The sequence below is a fragment of the Alexandromys fortis genome, unplaced genomic scaffold (assembly GCF_014885135.2).
Source record: "Alexandromys fortis isolate MF-2015 unplaced genomic scaffold, M_Fortis_MF-2015_v1.1 scaffold_19, whole genome shotgun sequence".
In the NCBI taxonomy this organism is placed as follows: domain Eukaryota; kingdom Metazoa; phylum Chordata; class Mammalia; order Rodentia; family Cricetidae; genus Alexandromys; species Alexandromys fortis.
Window position 1 is genome coordinate 2,216,226 of NW_026067890.1, and position 20,090 is coordinate 2,236,315.

At 40.8% G+C, this 20,090-nt stretch overlaps 1 protein-coding gene and 1 pseudogene across 2 annotated transcripts in view; one reads left to right on the forward strand and one right to left on the reverse strand.

Moving 5' to 3' along the window:
• The first annotated feature begins 23 nt into the window (after positions 1-23).
• The window catches only part of Sass6 (SAS-6 centriolar assembly protein), a 39,249-nt gene continuing 19,182 nt past the window's right edge, over positions 24-20,090 (forward strand). For both annotated transcript variants that reach the window (XM_050147714.1, XM_050147798.1), the window contains exons 1-7: positions 24-213; positions 6,646-6,706; positions 8,528-8,607; positions 9,083-9,187; positions 10,889-11,060; positions 12,273-12,338; positions 13,288-13,407. In XM_050147714.1, coding sequence (XP_050003671.1) covers positions 149-213; positions 6,646-6,706; positions 8,528-8,607; positions 9,083-9,187; positions 10,889-11,060; positions 12,273-12,338; positions 13,288-13,407 — 669 coding nt within the window. In that variant the 5' untranslated portion in view covers positions 24-148. The remainder of the gene's footprint in view (positions 214-6,645; positions 6,707-8,527; positions 8,608-9,082; positions 9,188-10,888; positions 11,061-12,272; positions 12,339-13,287; positions 13,408-20,090) is intronic.
• LOC126508205 (CCAAT/enhancer-binding protein epsilon-like) lies at positions 16,608-17,430 on the reverse strand (annotated as a pseudogene).

Sequence of the window (20,090 nt, forward strand, 5' to 3'; positions counted from 1 at the left end):
CCGTTCTCTGTGTTTATCGTTCCCCGCCTCCTCCGCGGGAGCTGAGCGCCAAACTCAAACTCTGTCAGGCCGGGGACTTCTTACAAACTGGCACTGAGGCCCAGGCCTGCTGGGCTTTTTCGCACAGCCGTCGGGGCAGCGGTCCGACATGAGTCAAGTTCTGTTCCAGGACCTTGTCCCCTTGCAAGTGAAATGCAAAGACTGTGAGGAGAGGTGAGGGCCGCGCCTGTGGGCGCCGGCGGGTGGCGGTTGGGGTCGAGCCAATAGGGAAGATGGCGGCCGGGCTCAACGGGACTCGCTCCGCGGCCGTGGCGGACTGACCACCGGGGCATGGGAAGGGACCCTGCGGGGACCCCGGGGTTACATTTGTGTGTCGCCGAGTCGGCGGCTGCGGAGGGGACTCGACGAAAGGGAACGAGGGAACGGGAAACCGACTCCCCTCGCGCTAAGGTCCTGGCTCTGAGCGGGACCGAGCCCCTGCCTGCTTTCTCTGGGTGGGAGTTCGGATCCTCTCCTCTGCAGTTAGTTTCAGCGAAGCTTCACGGTGACTTGAGGGAAGGGTCCGCACCAGCCCCTCGCTCATGATCTCCTTCGAAGGATAGTGGGAGTGAAGCTTTAGAACTTCAATTAAAAAAAAAAAAAAAAGGTTTTTGGTTTTTTTTCAGTGATATTCTTGGGCTCCACCTGCACGTCAGTTACAAAGCAAAGATACATTTAACCAACCCCAAACACTGGAAAGTCAGGAACTCTGTTCAGTCAGTGAATACTGTGAACGCGTAAAGCTGGATGGGGTCTCGTGATCTTCACGGAGTTAACAGTGTGGTAGAGAACATTAAACCTGTCTCACAGACAAATGCAAACGTGGAACATTAATCACAGGTGATGCTATCAAGGCTCAGATAGGTTTGATTAGAAATGAGATCTGATTGCTCCCGTTTTAACCAATACTTGTTTTTAGCTGTTATTTAGTTTCTGTGAATCTTGTATGCTCATTTGTAAAACTGATTTAGTACATGCCCATATGATTTCACTGGAAATCAGGCGCGAAAGTGTATGTAGAAACTAAACGGTGAAGAAATATTGCCTGAAAAAAAATGAAGACATCGGATTATTGAGTTGCTAGTTAAACCATGGTTTACAATTTAGAATTGGGTCTAGAACCAACTGGCAAAGCAGTCAGAATGGGCTGAGATCATCAGCCATATACAGGGAATCTGTCGATTATTTTCATTGTCTTCTTGGCTTTGGCCGTTGAACTTATGCCTTCCCTCAGCAAGCTGTACAATGATCTACACAACCCCCAGTCTCTAACTGGTGATTAGTTTGTGCTGTCCAGTATGTGGCCATTATCTACATACAGTTATTAGGCGTGACCTACTCCAAACTGATGTCCCTAAGTGTAAAAATTGATTGTAGATTTTGAAGACATGCTAGTAACAAGAATGTAAATTTCAATGTTATGGTGATTATCCGTTACAGCTATTTTTAGAGTATATGGGGTTAAATGTATTCAAATTAAATTTACTTTCAAAGCTAGGGGCTTTCTAATGTGACTGTAGACAATTTAAAATGACACTTATGACTCACAGTTGTGCGTTTGTTTTGCTTCTGTTGGGCAACATGGGACATTACTTGTGATTCGAAGCTTGACACTCTCAACTCTTCTCCAACACTTTGTAATCAGAGTTAACCGTGTTAAAACCCAATTTCAGCTTTTAAAATTTGTTTAGAAACCTGATATTACTATCAGCTATGGCAAAGAGCAACCACTCTTCCTAAATCAGATTTTGCTGGGACACAGGCATCCTTCTCTGTTACCAACTGTGTGGTTGCTTCTGCACAAGGGCTTCAGTGAGTAACTATATGGGGTATTAGTGGGAATATAGCTCTGTGGTCTTTATTGTAGGAAGCGTGTCGGTCCTCAGCAACAATAGCAGAAACTCTACAGTCTTCAAAGTCTGAAATATTTACTCTCTGGCTTCGTGCAGAATAATTTTGCTAATCCCTAACCTATAGGAAGGACAACCTAGATTCTTTAAGTCTAAAGACAGTTTGTTTACTCTGTGTGTGTGTTTCTGTGGATTGACTCATGTCAGTCCTTGCAAAATGCTATCATAGACTTTACCACTGTACTGTACTCCCAGCCCCACTCTTACACAGTTTATTAACATTTTTTTCTCATTTTAAAATTCAGAATAATAGTACCTACCTCATAGGATTGTTATTGAAGATGAAATAATTTAATGCATACAAAGTGCTTATAATAGCAACTAGTATATATTAAATATTCCCTAAGCCTTAGTTATTAGTAAGGTGTGATTGCATAAGTAGTCTAATAAAGTATAATAAAGGCATAGAGGAAGGGAAAGCAGTTGGGTAGAGGGTAGTGTAACTCTCAGGGTACCCTACCTGGGAGAAATGGTGAGATCTCTAAACCCAGCCTTGGATAGCCACCTGCTCTTTTGTTTTGATCTCTAAACTCTTCCATGGTCAGAGGAACTTAGCTCCTCTTAATGCCTTGTGCTCTCTGCCGGAGCTCCACTCTTAATGCCTTGTGCTCTCTACCAGAGCTCCACTCTTAATGCCTTGTGCTCTCTACCAGAGCTCCACTCTTAATGCCTTGTGCTCTCTACCGGAGCTCCACTCGTGCTCTTCCCTTTCATGACTCCCCAGGGGTCTGTGTGTGTGTGTGTGTGTGTGTGTGTGTGTGCAATGTCAATATGTGTATGAATATGAATGAGTGTGGAAACCAGAGGTTGGCTTCTGGTATCTTTTTAAAAATTGTCTCCACCTTAAAATTCTTTATTTAAGAAATTGCATGTATATATTTAATATCTGTGGAGAGGAGTCAGGGGAGGGTATGTGTGCCACAGTGTGCTTGTGGAGGTCAGAGGACAACAGAGGAGTCTGTTCTCTTCTTTGACCATGTAGGTTTTGTGGGTTCCAGGGATGGAATCCAGCCTGTCAGGCTTGGGAGCAAGTGTCTTTCCCACTGACTCATCTGGCTGACTCTCCGCCTTATTTTTTGAGACATGGTCTCATTGAACATAGTACCTTACAAACTAATTGACTAGACTGGCTGGCCTGTGAGCCCTGGGGATCTCCTGACACTACACTGTCCCGACCCCTAGGGCTACAGATGTATACAAACACATTGACCTAAAAAAAAATTTGTGTGTGTGTGTGGTGTGTTTATATCTTAGCATGTGGGGGGTGTTGCGGGAGTGAGCATATGTGCCTGGAAAGGGAGCCGAGTGTCAGGTCTTTCAGAGCTGGAGTGAGGCCTTTGTGGACTGTTTGGTGTGGGCTGGGGTGCAGACTGTGAGAGAACAAGTATGTGCTTTTAACCACCGAGCTGTCTCCCCAGTCCCACAGTCAGCTTTTAATTTGGGTACTGGGGATCAAATTCGGATCCTCATGCTTGTGTGGCAGGCACTTTCTGTGCCATCTCCCCAGAGCCCCAAGGTGTAGCTTAAATCCCTTTCCAGTAAGGATCTTTGAAAGTTGACTAGATGGCCAGGTGTGGTAGGATTCTAGCATTGAGGCAGGGGCAGGTGACGCTCTGAGTTTGAGACCAACTATAAAACTGGGTGCCTAATTGAGATTGTCTTTAATCATTTTTTAGGTAGCATTATGTAGTAAAGAGATAAGTTCAAGTTTGGGCTTTGTGATGTGCCTTGGGTTCTTCTCTGTAAGGGAAATAACCACCAAGATTATTATGGATTGGGATAGCGCGCTCTCTCTCTGTCTCTCTCTTTCCCTGTCTCTCTCTTTCTCTCTTGCTCTCTCTCTTTCTCAGGTATCCAGCAGTGTAGACACTCAGTAGACATTAATAGCTCTTCTTTTCGGTCTCTTGAGCCCTAAAACAATCAGATAAATCTAGGTAACTTGGTCTGACTTCAGTTTGCGGACATGAACTGTGTTTGCTTCTGTTTGTATCCTTAGCACCCAGCAGAGTACCTGGCTTACGGTAGCTTTTGTCTTTTGTGCACCGAGAGGATAAGATCACAGCTTCTAGATGGCAGCAATGGGCTGAACTCCAGCTCTGGTGTCTAATGTTTAAGATCTTTATTTAAAAATAAATAAGTAAACCAACCTGGCTAGATCTGACTGGTCTAGAGGGTGTTATTCAGTTACAAACAATGTTTAAGGTGTGGCCTCAAGATAAGTAGTGTATTTCACTGGGATTTTATTTATTTGTCTTAATGCTCTTATATCATGGATCTTTCTAATACAGCAAATAAGATTTGTGGCTTGAGATGCTATAGCTGCAATCTCAAATTTTCCTACCACATATTTCTAGAGGTGGTTTTGGGTTTTTCTTTTTTTAATTGATTTTATTGAGCTATGCATTTTTCTTTGCTCTCCTCTTCAATCCTCTCCCATGCTTCCCATGCTCCCAATTTACTCAGGAGATTTTGTCTTTTTCTACTTCCCATGTAGAGTAGATCCGTGTATGTCTCTCTGAGGGTCCTTATTGCTGTCTGAGTTCTCTGGGATTGTGATTTGTAGGCTGGTTTTCTTTGCTTTATGTTTAAAAACCACTTATGAGTGAGTACATATTATATTTGTCTTTCTAGGTCTGGGTTACCTCACTCAATATGATTTTTTTTTGGCTCCATCCATTATTTTTTTCTGATGTGTACAAACACATGGGAATTGAATAACAATGCTCACCTGAAGCATCAATGGGTCAAGGAAGAAATAAAGGGAGAAATTAAAGACTTCCTAAGATTCAGTGAAAGCGATCACACAACATACCCAAATTTATGGGACACAATGAAAGCAGTGTTAAGAGGAAAGTCCATAGCACTAAATGCCTACATAAAGAAGCTGGAAAAAAATCCCACATTAATGAATTAACAGAACATTTGAAAACTTTAGAACAAAAAGAAGCAAACTCACCCAAGAGAACTAGATGGCAAGAAATAATCAAATTGAGAACTGAAATCAACAAAATAGAAACAAAGAAAACAATACAAAATATCAATGAGACAAAGTTGGTTCTTCGAGAATATCAAAAAAATAGACAAACCTTTATCCAAACTTACCAAAAGGCAGAGAATATCCAAATTAAATAATTCTTAAATGTAGATAAAGGAAACTTTATTTCTCATTGGTTGTGTATGTGTGTTTTCTTTTTTTTCTTTCTTTTCTCTCTCTCTCTTTTTTTTTTTATTTGGTTTTTGGTTTTTAGAGACAGGGATTCTCCAGGGTTTCTCTGTGTAGCTTTGGAGCCTGTCCTGGACTTGCTCTGTAGACCAGACTGGCCTCGAACTCACAGAGGTCCACCTGTCTCTGCCTCCTGAGTGCTGGGATTAAGGGTATATGCCACCACCACCAGGCTAAAATGATACATTTTAAAACAATATAGAATTGCAAATCCAAGCTTAAAAAAGATCTTAGCAGTTGAATCTTGTCCCTTTCCTCTTTCCCCATCCATTGTCAGTTGCTCTGTCTGTCTATCCTTTTTACTTCTGTTGTAGATAAGTAGAATATGGAAAAGTTTAAACCAAATCTTTAGAACTTAAACTTGAGCAGATTCAGTTTTGTTTTACATTTCTATTGCTGTGATAAGAGACCATGACTATAGTAACATGTAGAAGAAATGCTTCTTTTAGGCTTAAATTTCAGAATTAGGGTCCATGATGGCAGAGTGGGAGGTAGCAGGTAGCTGAAGCAACATCTGAGGGCAAGCAGGAGACAGACCACACTGGGAATGGTCCAAGTCCCTAGAAACCTCAAAGCCCATCCCCAGTGACACACCCCTCCCCAAAGGTCACAGCTCCTCATCCTTCTGGAAGTTCCACTAACTTGGGATCAAGTGTTCAAACATATGAACCTATGGGGGGCCATTCATACTTAAACCAACACAAATTTGTTTACTCCACACACACACATATACACACATATCAGAGAAAGGCCCTTGTTGCTGAATTTAGCAGAATAGTTTTGAAATATGTAAATGTTTTTCACTAATTTTACCTTTATTTTGTTCCTCAGTTTAGTGTTATTACTACTTTTAATCCTTGTTCATAATGGATTCTGCATAGAATGTGGAGTGTTGTGGCTTCACTCTCTCAGAGTGAATGAGGCAGATAATAGTAAACTTGTTGAAAATACTTATGTGAATATAATGCACAGAAAATGTTTTCTGTAGATTTGTTTTTGGGTTTATGTATGTAACAGGATAGTGATGTCATTTCCTTGAGTATAAAAATAATGTAAATATTATAATATTTTAACTTTTTAAGATAGTATCTGTCTGTAAGTCAGTTTGATCATTGCAGTGGTAATTTTCAGATCTAAAAGTTGTTACTAAATTGATGGTCTGTTTCTTAGTAGATGCTATTTAGAATCTGGCAGTAAGTTACTTACCAGAATACAAGCAATAGGCACCCTGATTGTTCTCCCCATTTAGTCCACAGCATCTTCATTTTAAAAGTGACAAAAATTAAGCCTTCCATTAAGGATTACTTGTTATTTATTAGAGCAGCCGTGCCCAGCGTACATTCTAGAACCTGTTCATAAGCTTGAGGGCACCTGTGGAGAGGCTTGTGGTCAGGATGGTTAACTGGTGTTTGGGTAGTGGAACTCATGTCCCTTGAACATTTCTGAGTTGTTCCTGTCTTTTTGTCTTCCCAGGAGAGGAAGTGTCAGAGTGAGCATTGAACTACAGTCACTTTCTAATCCAGTGCACAGAAAGGTTGGTATCTAGTTCCTTTTGAAATATGAGCATTTGTGTGATGTAATTATTGTTGTGGTTTTATTTTGTTTTAAGAAAATGAGATCTGTACTTACCTATACTTAGTCATCCTATAATCACTAAGGTGGTTTTACCAGGTGAGGCTTACCCATTGTATTCCACATATGCTGACTCTTGCATTTCCCTAAACATGAGAAATTCTGCTGTCCAGTTTATGGTAGTGGTGAACTACTTGTGCTCTCCCGGTCTTTTTGCTATTATAATAAAATTATGGAGTTTAAAAAAGATGACTCTTGTTATTTTGTTATCCATTTTAAAAATTTTTGGGTCATTTTATAACTGTTGCAAGAATAGGGTGGTGAGCCGGGCCGTGGTGGCGCACGCCTTTAATCCCAGCACTCAGGAGGCAGAGCCAGGCGGATCTCTGAGTTCAAGGCTAGCCTGGTCTACAAGAGCTAGTTCCAGGACAGGAACCAAAAGCTATGGAGAAACCCTGTCTCGGAAAATTTAAAAAAAAAAAAAGAATAGGGTGGTGAAATCTAAGCCAGCCATTTAAATTTAATTATACCATGTATTACTAAATCCAAGAAGAATTAGGGGTTGATGTAACAATCTGGTTATGCTCTGAGCATTTAAAAGATTAGCTTATTTTACATTTTGATTTAGAGTGTGAATTTGATGTTAACTTCAAAATTGAGTTGAATACATGCCTATAATCCCAGTATTCAAGAGGAAGAAGAAGGATTGAGAGTTCTTTGGCATCCAACCTGGGCTATATAATTGATGCTCTATCTTAAAAAAAAAATTGACAGCACTAAAGATATAGGCCGAAGGACTAAGTGTAACATATGTTTTCTGTGTTGCAACTTTCCCTGAACACATGCAAGCATGTTGTAGTTAGCAGGAACTGTAGTTTTTGGCTTGCTGTTGGTTTTCAGTAGCATCTGAGGCGACTTTCAAGAAGTACTTAAGTAGAAGTTACTGGATCACAGGCTGTTCTGAGGTATGTATGGTAAGCCCCCAGTTTGTCAATTTTCTAGAACAGAGAGTAACATTCTTACATGTTAATCTTACATATGGCACCTCTTTTTTTTTTTTAAGCCTCATTAATAAATTGCTTCAATGTTTCCAAGCCCCTCATAGCTCCTTAGAAATGAGTAGACTTTCCTCAGGTTCTTTGTTAGCTCCTCTTACAAGGTATGGGTTTTCCTTGGGCCAGTGTTCTCTGAAGTTGATTGTTTTTGTGTACCTGCCTGTCAGCTGTGATTTCTGTCACACTTTGAATTTAACAACCTGGCAAGTGTCTTTATGAAAGGAACCCATTTCATTAGAAAAGGAAACCCATGGATTGTCTCTTTAGTGGGCAGCTGGAGTGGGAGGCCTCCTGGGAAGCCCTGGAAACGTCACCTGATACTTACCATCTGAGCGACAAAAGCCCCTTCCTTTTTTTGTGTATGATTGTCAGTTTTGCTGATTGTGTTTGCTGCTTTTGAAATACCAGACCAGTTAAGTTGAGGGAAACTGAAAATACAGTCGTTGAGTCTTCCCGTGGTGCCAGAGTGCAAAGCTGCTCTTCCCTTCTCTGACCTCATAGAAGATGCCCTAACTTCCAGTATTTCGCCAGCTTCTGCGCACCCCATGCAGGTCTCGTGGAGCCGAATGTCTGCCCCTGTTTAAGATGCTCACTTTCTCAAGACTAGTAAAATTAAGCAGCACCAGCAAACAGGACTCTGACATAAAACTGATAAATTGATGTTGAATCATGTACTTTTACAAAAGATCTACTGAAAACATTTTTTTAAAAAGTAATCTTTTCTTTAGGATTTAGTCATCCGTCTGACTGATGATACAGATCCATTTTTTCTATATAACCTTGTTATATCTGAGGAAGATTTTCAAAGGTAAGTACTTTCTTATTTGCTGGCCCTATGTATGGTCTAGGAATTACTTTCTGAATTTTATGTGTTTACACTGTTCTTTTTTGAAGCACCTGTTCAGATGGTAAGTTATTCTGGGAATACTGACTGTCTTATAATTGTTGACAGAGTATTTTAAAAGATAAATGTTTTATAGATTATTAGTTTTTATATTATTATATATTAAATAGCTCAGAATTTTGATGCTTTGGCTGACTTTCTCAACTCCCGTTAGATAAAGTTGATTCAAATCAAAAGTTCCCTGTTTAGTTTTTTTTTTTTTTTAAACACTTTGCTTTAGTAACGGATACAATCTTCTGGTGATGTTTTGGGGATTCGGATTTTAGGCGTAACATTAAATAGTGATGACATTAGTAAATAAAGAATATTTCAGTCTATGAATGATAACTAAAGATAGTAATTAAGTTTCTGAAGAACTGTTTTTCTGTTTTCTGTATAGTTTAAAATTGCAGCAAGGTCTCCTGGTGGACTTCTTAGCTTTTCCACAGAAGTTTATAGACCTCCTTCAGCAGTGTACCCTGGAACATGTGAAAGAGACTCCAAGGTGAGGCTGGGAGTGCCATGGCACTAGACCTCTACACAGACTCCTCTTTGAGAGATGAGTGATACAAAGTTATTTTCCATGTATCACAAACGTCCCCATTTATTTATTTATTTATTTATTTATTTATTTATTTATTTATTTATTTTTAAGCTGGGATTAGGGTTCAGTTAAACCCCAAATTTTAAGAAATCTTAACTGGGGGCTGGAGAGGTGGCTCAGTGGTTAAGTACACTGGCTGCTCTTCCAGAGGACCAGGATTCAATTCCCAGCACCCACATGACAATTCACTACTCTCTGTGACTCCAGTTTCAGGAGCTCCAGCACCCTCACACGGACATATATACAGATAAAATATCAATGCGCATAAAATAAAAAAGAAATCTTGACTAAAATAAGAAATATTTGAACCTTAATTTACATGGTTTGATGTAGCTGTTAAAGTTTTCTTTAAAAATAATTGTTTTACCAAGATTTATTTATTAATCTTCATCTTCTCTCTCTCTCTCTCTTTCTTTTTTTTTTTTTTTTTTGGTTTTCTGAGGCAAAGTTTCTCTGTATAGCGCTGGCTGTCTGGAACTCACTCTGTAGTCAAGGCTGGCCTTGAACTCACAGAGATTTGCCTGCCTCTGTCTTCTTAGTGCTGGAATTAAAGGTGTGTGCTGCCACTACACAGCCTAAGATTCATTTCTTATTTATGTGTCTCTGTGTGTATGGGGGTCCTTGGAGGTCAGATGGTGTGTCAAATCTCCTAGAGCTGCAGGCAGATGTGAGCTGCCCAACCTGGGTGCTAGGAACTGAATTCAGGTCCTTGGAAAGAGCAGCAAGTACTCTTAACTGCTGAGCTGTCTCTCCAGCACCAAGCTAGTTGAACTATTTAATAGCATTTTTGTTTTTGTAGTGATTGCATTTACGTTCATGGTCCTGTGCTGCTGACTCCTGATCATGATAAGTTCACCTTGGACTGTTTCTTGGCTTGAACAACTGCTGACTATTGTTTAATATCTTGTTATATTAGAAACTCTGAAATGTTTTTCTGTAGTTGGTTTTTTTTTTTTTTTTTAAACAGGGTTTCTCTGTGTAGTTCTGGCTGCCCTGGAACTCGCTCTGTAGATTAAAGGATTGCACCACAAACTTCTGATTCCCCCCTATTTTTCTGATGCAGGGTCTTACTATGTAGTGCTGTATGTTTTGGAACTTACTGTGTAGACCAGACTGGGCTCCAGTTCACAGAGAGCCTCCTGCCTCGCCTCCCTGGTGCTGGGATTAAAGGCTTGCGTTGCCTGCCCCCACCCCCACACACTTTTTTCATGTTTATTAGGTATAATTCTTCTATAAAGACCTTTGTCTTGTGAGTCAAGGCTATGTGATCATTCTGAGAGTTTACAGGGAAAAGGATAATTCTTAATTTAAACGTAAATTGCCAGAGTAAAGGAGCTGGTACTCTGGTCTCCCCTGTGGTATGCTGAGTTTTTGTTTTTAGTTTTTGCTTTCTCTCTGTTTCCTCTTTTGTCTCCTGCTATGAACTCAAGGACTGTTTTTGTTCAGCACCCTGTCATACTCCTCTTTATCTTTTTCTGTAGCCTCTTTCACACAGCCCCTATGATTTTTAATTTCCTCCTTCATGGCCTGAGTCGGAGTCCGTGATGCAGCGACAGGGTTTCCACAGTTCTGCGTGCCATAATGTGACTTTTCTCTCCCAAGGTTTCTGCTGCAGCTCATTTCTTCAGCGACTCTTTTGGATAACTTGCCAGTATTTTTAAATGTCGTGGAGACAAATCCTTTCAAGCATCTTATTCACCTGTCATTAAAGCTTTTACCTGGAAATGATGTAGAGATAAAGAAATTTCTAGCAGGCTGTCTGAAATGCAGCAAGGTAAGACTTTGAACTTAAGTCACTCTTTTAAACTGAGTACTTTGTAAATCGCTGAGGAGCCATATTGCCCTTTCTTTTTTTGTAGTGAATTTTATTGGTTTTCGTTTAGCTACTGCCTATAGCTGTAAGTCTAGAACTAGACCCACAGTAGAGAAACTTAGGGCCCAGAATACTTAGTGCTTTGCTCTGGCCTTAGGCACCTGAATTCCATGTCACCATTGTACCAGTTTGTAGTAGCAGTGCAATGTTTTTTACTCTTTTTTATTTTTGGCTCTTTTGGGGGGCCCACTATCCAGCTCCAAAATAAATCACATGGAAGCTTATTCTTAGTTATAAATGTCCAGCCTTAGCTTGGCTTGTTTCTTGCCAGCTTTTCTGAACTTCTATTACCCCATCTACCTTTTGCCTCTGGGCTTTCTTATTCTCGTCTGTAAATCTTACTCTTACTCCGTGGATTGCTGTGTAGCTGGATGGCTGACCCCTGATGTCCTCCTCCTTCTCTGGCCACTTCTTTCCTCCCAGATTTCTCCTTCTATATATTCTCTGCCTGCCAGCCCCACCTACCTTTTCTCCTGCCTCACTGTGGCCGTTCAGATCTTTATTACACCATCAGGTATTCTAGACAGGCAAAGTATCACAGCTTCACAGAGTTAAAACAATGCAACATAAAAGTAACACATCTTAGCATACTATATCCAACATCAGCTAGCAAATATGTTTGAAAATAAGTATATGAACATGTTCTGAATACTGTAAAATGCTGCATAAAGTTTGTGGCACAAGGACGGTGTAGTGTTGCTGCTTAAGAAAGAAAAATTGGGGCTGGGTGGCAGTGCCACACACTTTTAATCCCAGTGCTTGGTAGGCAAAGGCAGGCAGATCTCTGTGAGTTTGAGAATAGCCTGGTCTATACTGTGAGTTCTAGGACAGCCAGGGCTACACAGAGAAACTTTGTGTAAAACCCTATCTTGAAAAACAAAAGGAAAAAATATTTCGGTTAAATGGTTAGATCATTGCATAGCTAGTACTCACGGTGCACAGATCATCTGGGGTCTTAAGAAAATGCAGGTTCCTTTTTAGAAGGCCTGAGTTTTTGCACGTCCAATAGGCTCTTTGCATGATGATGGTGTTGTATTTTGCTACACTTTGAATAGTTTGGCTATGGATGATTGTATTAAATTGTAAGCTGCATAATTTTATTTTTATAAATAGGAAGAAAAATTATCATTGACTAAATCACTAGACGATGTTACCAGGCAACTGCACGTTACACAAGAGGTAATTCAAGTTTCAGTTTGTCTTTGTAAGTCATCCAGACATTGTTTCTGAATTCTTTCTTAAATTAAACACAAGCCTTTGTGTACGTTCTTTCAAAGTATATTGCCATGGGATCTCTGTCCCTTTCCCCTATTAGTTAATTATCTTAAGTGGATGCTTTCTTTTAGATACTCCACTCATCATTAAGTAAGACAATGCTTAGTATCTATCACTTATTCTTTCCTTTAAAAAATTATTTCATTTATTTATTGTATGTGTGCTTCTGTTTGTGTGTAGGCATGTGTGTACCATGGCATGCGAGTGGAGACCAGAGGACAACTTGGGAGTTGGGTTTCTCTTTCTGCCATAGGTATCAGGAATCAAACTCAGGCCATCAGACTCGATGGAAGCTCTTGTTGGCCCTTGCATTTTATTTATTTGTTTGGCTTAAAATGACTTTTTAGTTTCCATCCTTTCCTTTTTTCCAGTATTAAGATTAGAATTAATCCTTTGACGGGCTTAGCATGGTTTTGGTCGTGGCCACTACACTTTGCCCTTTATCTTTGAAATCTAGGGTGAAAGTACTTGCTAAGCAACATGGCTGTAGGCAGGAAATACTCCTGTACAACTTGGTCCCTGTGGGGGGACAATGCTACTGTACTTATACCTTAGGTATAAGAAGTACTTCTTAGGTATAAGAAGTAAACTTAGTTGAGACTTAATAAACCCAGGTTTCTTAATGTCAGAGGAAAAGATTTGGCGCTGAAGAGCTGGATGAAATTAAAAGTTTAAAGGTGGTTTAAGCGTCACCTGTCATCTTTTTTATTCTCATCTTGATGTCTTTAAGTTAATCTGTGGGAAAAATGTTAAGTATGCATTGGAAAGCCAAAGTTTCCTTTCCAGTGCCCTTGTCTGAAGTGTAACATATTCAAGAGACTATCCTGTTAATATTTACTGACCTCTATTATAGATGTTATCAGAGAAAACACAAGAATTAGATAAACTGCGGAGTGAATGGGCCTCACACACAGCATCATTGGCAAATAAACATTCTCAGGAGTTAACAAATGAGAAGGAAAAAGCCTTGCAGGTAAGAATGTTAAAGGTACCTGGAAAATGTCATAGAGTTAGTTATTTCATTAACTATAAAAGTAATAAATGCATGCATTAAATTTTTAAACATCTAACAAGTATGTGAAATTCACATTGAAAGCTTATTTTTCAAAGTCTTACATTCAGAGATTATGTAGTCATCCTAGGCATTTTATTCTGCTCGACTTCCCAGCCATCAGCCTCACCCTTCCTGGGTGACCTGGTGGTCCTCTGTTAAGGTCATCGTATTGATTCTCAACTCAGTGCAGATAATTTTGATATCTTTTTCTAGACTTTTCTCTATGTATATATGAATGGTATGCAATTTACAAATATTTGTTTATAAATTTGTAACAATGTAAGTTATAGATATACATTTGGGGTTTTCTTCCATGCTAATAAAATTTTATTAGATATATTGATTATAACTTTTAAAAAAATCTTAAGATATCATTCTCTATCAATTCAAATACTCCTTTTTAATGCTATGGCTATTATTCGTCATTCAGATACAACTTAAATTAACTACTTCTCAAACTGGTAGACTTCATTTATTTTTTTAATACTGGTAGGCTTTTAAATGCTTTGACATTTTGGTTACTGTGAGTAGTCAGTGAGTTTCCTGTTCACATTGTAATGCATCCACCCATATAGAATTTCACTGATACATACTTGTCACCTGAACGATGATGCCCGCTGGGAATCCCAAGGTGCTTATTTCCCTGTGCTCCTGATACTGTTAGTCAACTTTGAATTTGCCCCTGATGGACACTAAGGTTTGCGTTCATTCCTGTGAAATCTTTGTGTGAAGCTAAGCATCTTGTTACATGACTTTACCTTTTCATTTCTTCTGTGGATTACTTTTTGACTTTCACTCCATTTGCTCTTTTGTAGTGAGATTTCTTAACTTGATTTTATAACTTTAATAACAAATTTTTAATGTACTTAATATTAGTTATTTGCTGTTAAGGATATAATTGGACTTTTTATAAGTATAACTTTAATTCAAATAAATTTTAGATTATTATATAACCCTTCAAGTCTCCCTTATATGCTTTTCCAGTCTGTGTACTACTCTTATGGGGGTGTATTAGAGTTTCTATTGCTATGAAGAGACAGCATGACCATAGCAAGTGTTATAAAGAAAAGCATTTAACTGGGGCTGGCTTACAGTTCAGAGGTTCAGCCCATTATCAGGATGGCAGCAAGCAGGCAGACTTGGTTCTGCAGAGGTAACTGCATTTGGATCCACAGGCAGCAGGAATAGAGTGAATTACTGGGTGTGGCTTGAGCATCTGAAACCTCAAAGCCTATCCCCAGTAGTACACTTTCTCCAACAAAGCCACACCTTCTAATCCTTGTAAATAATACCCCTCCCTATGAGCCTCTGGGGGGATCCTTTTCATTCAGATTACCATATGGAGTCATCACCTTTCTGACTGCTGCCATCAGTGCTTGGTTTTATTTGTTCTTAAGTGTATTAAATAGTATGTTTCTGTATCATTTCTTTCCCTCAGCCATAACAGCTCTAAAATTCAATTGTATGATTGCCTTTTATATTGTATAGTATTCTAATATATGACTAGACCATGACTTGTTTTCCTGTTGATTGACCTTGAATTATTTGTGATATTTTGTTATTCAATATTAAACTGATGTGAGCAACCTACCACATGTCTTTCTGTGCAGGTGTACACTCCCTTTCCTTGGGAAATGATGGGGGTTTAATGAGGCATGTGTTTTCCATTGAAGGTGTACACTGCCCCTATGTAGGTCAATAATAACACTATCACATAATAATGAAATTTTTCATATGCATATTGACTAACTTGATTATGCAATGCCCATTCAGTATTACCATTATTAAATTGACCTATTAGTATTTTTCTTACTTTTCCCCCCTTTTTTCTTTTATTGAGCTATACATTTTTCTCTGCTCCCCTATCTTCCTCCCTCTCTACTTCTACCCTCTCCCATGACTCCCACACTCCCAGTTTACTCAGGAGATTTTGTCTTTTTCTCCTTCCTCTGTATATCTGTGTATGTCTCTCTTAGGGTTCTCTTTGTTGTCTAGGTTCTCTGGGGCTGGAGACTGTAGCCTGGTTTTTTCTTTGCTTTATGTCTGAAAGTCACTTATGAGTGAGTACATATTATATTTGTCTTTCTGGGTCTGGGTTACTTCACTCAATATCTTTTTTTTTTTCTAGATCCACCCATTTGCCTGCAAATTTCAAGATGTCATTATTTTTTTACCACTGTGTAGTACTCCATTTTGTCAGTGTACCACATTTTCTTTATTCTTCAGCTGAGGGGCATCTAGGTTGCTTCCAGGTTCTGTCTATTATGAATAATGCTGCTATGAACATATTTGAGCACATGTTCTTGTGGTATGATTGAGCATCCTTTGGGTATATGCCCAAAAGTGATATCGCTGGTTGTTTTCTAATTTTCTGAGAAATTGCCATACTGATTTCCAAAGGGGCTGTACCAGTTTGCATTCCCACCAGCAATGAAGGAGTGTTCCCCTACCCCACAACCTCTCCAGCATAAGCTGTCATCATTGTTTTTGATTTTGGTCATATGACAGATGTAAGATGGAATCGCAGAGTTGTTTTGATTTGCATTTCTCTCGTGGCTAAGGATGCTGAACATTTCCTTAAGTATCTTTCAGCCATTTGAGATTTGTCTGTTGAGAGTTTTCTGTTTGGGTCTGTACCCATAGTTTTATTGGATTATTTGTCCTTTTGATGTCCAGTTTCTTGAGTTCTTTGTATATTTTAGAGATAAGTCCTCTGTCTGATGTGGGGTTGGTGAAGAACTTTTCCCATTCTGTAGGCTGTCCTTTTGTCTTGTTGACAGTGTCTTTTGCTTTACAGAAGCTTCTAGTTTCAGGAGGTCCCATTTATTAATTGTTGCTTTCAGTGTCTATGTTACTGGGGTTTTATTTAAGAAGTGGTCTCCTGTACATTCAAGTGTACTTCCCACTTTCTCTTCTATGAGGTTCAGTGTGGTTGATTTTATATTGAGATCTTTGATCCATTTGTACTTGAAGTTTTTTGGTTTTTGTTTTGTTTTTTTTTTCAAGCCACAGTGTAGTTTATTCAGCCACAGAATCATTAAGGTCCTGACCTTCCCAGCTACTGCTGCCATTGTTCATGATCCCTGTTTTAGGCTTGGCCTATTCAGGACTCTGGGGACCTAGGAGGGTGAGGGCTGGCAGGGTTTGGTGTCCACAGTCTGCCAGGCAGGCTCAGCTGCAGCCCCCCCCCCCCCCATGCCCTTGATAAGGCTGGCGGCCTCAGGGATCTGGCAGAAGAGGTTACGAAGGGGTGCGCTGCTCCATAGACTACACAGATGCTCATTTTCAGCCATTGTACTCCAGCATCTTTTGCTGTGTCTCCATAATGCGCCTCTTGGCCTTGTCCTGGCTCTTGCGCACTGCTATGTTGTGTTCATGTCGTAATCGGTGCTGTCTTTGTTCACTGCCTTCTTGCCCTTGTGTGAGGGCCCAGCTGGGGAGGGAACCTTCAGAAGGGGGCTGCAGGGAGAGGCAGCAGCCACAGGGGCCTGCCTGGAGGACGTGTAATTGCTGCCCAGATGCTGCCAGGGTCGGGGGAAGGAGCACCACTGTCTGCCCACAATGTGCCACTTGGTACTGCAGGGGATTGTAGCCACCTCGGCTGCCCTCTGGCCCACGAGGCTCCTCCTTCACAGACACGGCCCTGGGGTTGTAGCTCTCCAGGTTACTGTAAATGCCAGGCCCCAAAGCCTTCCTATCTGGGCCAAATGTATGTGAGGGATATGCAAGTGGCCGAGGGTCAGCCGGCAGGTAGTGGGGGAATGAAGGGGTTTCTGGGCCCTTAAGGCTTCGGGCTTCAGGTGCTGGCTTCATGGCAAAGAGGTCAGAAAGCTGTTCTTCCCCAGACTCGATGGAGGCCTCATGCTCACACATGTCCCCGAGTTCCCCAGGTCCAGCTCGACCCCCTGAGAACTCGAGTGGCCAGTAGGTCCCATGGGACATAGTCGGCTCACCCCCTTGGCTCCCTGCCCCTGGGTTCTGTGCTGGGGCACTCCTGATGCTCACCCTGTCCTCTCTTGATGTCCTCCGACCCTAGAGTTGCCATAGGTCTGACCTCTCTGGGCTTTTCTGTCACCCACTCCTATGTGGCTTTTCTCTTCCTCTACTGCTTCCTTTTCTTCTCTAGTCAGTGTCTCTCCTTTCTTCCCTTTTCACCTCTCTTCTTGGTGTAAGTCAGTGAGGGGCAGGGCACACCCTAGAGGGAGGGGTGCTTAGTAGTTACAGGGCTCTTTGGTGAGACCCCAGCCAAAGTCCAAAAGTTGTCCCCTCTTGTCCTGTGAGCCCCAGGGATTCCAACCCCTTGTCCAGGGTAGCTCCTCTGAATGTCCATCTTCTTCCAAGGAGATCTGTGTAGAGTAAGACACCAAGCCACAGCCAATAGAGAAAGCAGTCCTCCAATGCTAACTTAGTCTAAACTCCTCCCTTGACACATCTTCCTTCCTGTTCCCGAGTCCTGAACTCCACCTACCCTGGGGTAAGTCAGTTTCTTGTGTAGCCCCACCTCCTGCAGAATTCTCCTGGCCATCATTGTTTGAGGGGTTCAGGACCAAGTCACCCCTGGCCTGAGCACAGGTACGCTCATTTGTTAGTTTTGAGACGGGGTCTCACTACATAGATCAGGCTGGCCAGGAACTCACAGAGTTCTGCGTGCCTTTGCCTCTAGAGTGCTGCTTTAGTGAGGTCTTTGGCAAGGACTTTGTACAGGGCTTTGTACATGTTTCCCATCCTGGCTACCCCTAGCAGCCTGCCACAGGCTACCTGGACATAGCTGAGGTTTCTGGTCAAGACATGAGCCCTGTACCTCAGGCCCAGGCAGGCTACTGCCTCAGAACCAACATACAGGATCTGCTAGAGGCTCCAGTTGCTTCACCTTCACTGAAAGAGCCTCAGGCTGACCCCACCCAACACTGACTGGAGGCTCTGCCCTTACTACTTCCTGTGCTCTGGGGTATATGCAGGCTCTGGAGCTCAGTGGAGCTCCCTTTGCTAGCTTTCCTTCTGCAGGACTGTTTCTGACCTCTACCGTGTGTCTCTTAGGTCTACTTCCTCTTGTAAGCTTGAGACATCTTCTCTTGAGTCCTCATCTCCTCCTGGGGCTGTTTCTGGATCTATGGGAGAAGCCCGTAGCTGTTCAGCTGCACCTCTTGCTGGTCTACTGATCCCCAAACTTGGGTTTCTTTTTCCTTTGGGATTGCCTTGTGCCGTCCAGTCAGGGGCGCTTTACTCATCAAGCTTCAGGCAGGACTCCCAACCTCAGTCTGAAAATGGTGGTTCTGCCTCCAGGAATCTCAGAATCTGGACTTGAGTTTTGTACATGGTGATAGATATGGATCTATTTTCATTTTTCTACATGTTGATATTCAGTTATGCCAGCACTATTTGTTGAATACGCTTTCTTTTTTCCATTTTATACTTTTAGCTTCTTGTCAAAAATCAGTTGTTTGTAGGCGTGTGGATTGATATCCGGGTCTTTGAGGCGATTCCATTGGTCCTCCTGTCTGTTTTTATGTCAATATCAGGCTGTTTTCATTAATGTACCTCTATAGTAGATTTTGAAGTCAGGGATTGTGATGCCTCCAGAAGTTCCTTTATTGTACAGGATTGTTTTGGCTATCTTGTTTTTCCCTCCATATGAAGTTGAGTATCGTTCTTTTGATGTCTGTGAAGAATTTTGCTGGGATTTTGATGGGCATTGCATCGAATCTGTAGATTGCTTTTGGTAAGATTGCCATTTTTACTGTTAGTTCTACTTACTGTAGAGCATGGGAGATCTCATTTTCGGGTATCTTCTTCAGTTTCTTTCTTCAAAGACTTAAAGTTCTTGTCATACAGGTCTTTCACTTGTTTGGTTAGAGTTACCCCAAGATATTTTATGTTATTTGTGGCTATTGTGAAGGGTGATGTTTCTCTTGATTTCTTAGTCCATTTATCATCTGTATAAAGGAGGACTACTGATTTTTTTTTTGAGTTAATCTTGTATCCTGCTGCATTACTGAAGGTGTTTATGGGTTGTAGGATTTCCCTGGTAGAATTTTTGGGGTCACTTATTTATACTATCATATCATCAGCAAATAGTGACAGTTTGACTTCTTTTCTGATTTGTATCCCCTTGATCTCCTTTAGTTGTTTTATGGCTCTTGCTAGAACCTCAAGTACTATATTGAATAGATATGGACGGTGGACAACCTTGTCTTGTTCATGATTCATTGGGCTCACTTTGAGTTTCTTTCCATTTAATTTGATGTTGGCTGTTAGCTTGCTGTATATTGCCTTTATTATGTTTAGGTATGTTCCTTGTATCCCTGCTCTAAGACTTTTATCATGAAGGGATGTTGTATTTTGTCGAAGGCTTCTGCAGCATCTAACGAGATGATCATGTACTTCCTTTTTTTCCTTTCAGTTTATTTATATGATGGATTACATTGACAGATTTTCATATGTTAAACCATCCCTGCATCTCTGGAATGAAGCCTACTTGGTCATGGCGGATGATTTTTCTAATGTGGTCTTAGATTCGGTTTGCCAGCTTGCTTTTTTTTTTTTTTTTTTTTTTTTTTTTTTTTTTTTTGTTTTTTTTTTTTTTTTTTTTTTTGTTGTTGGTG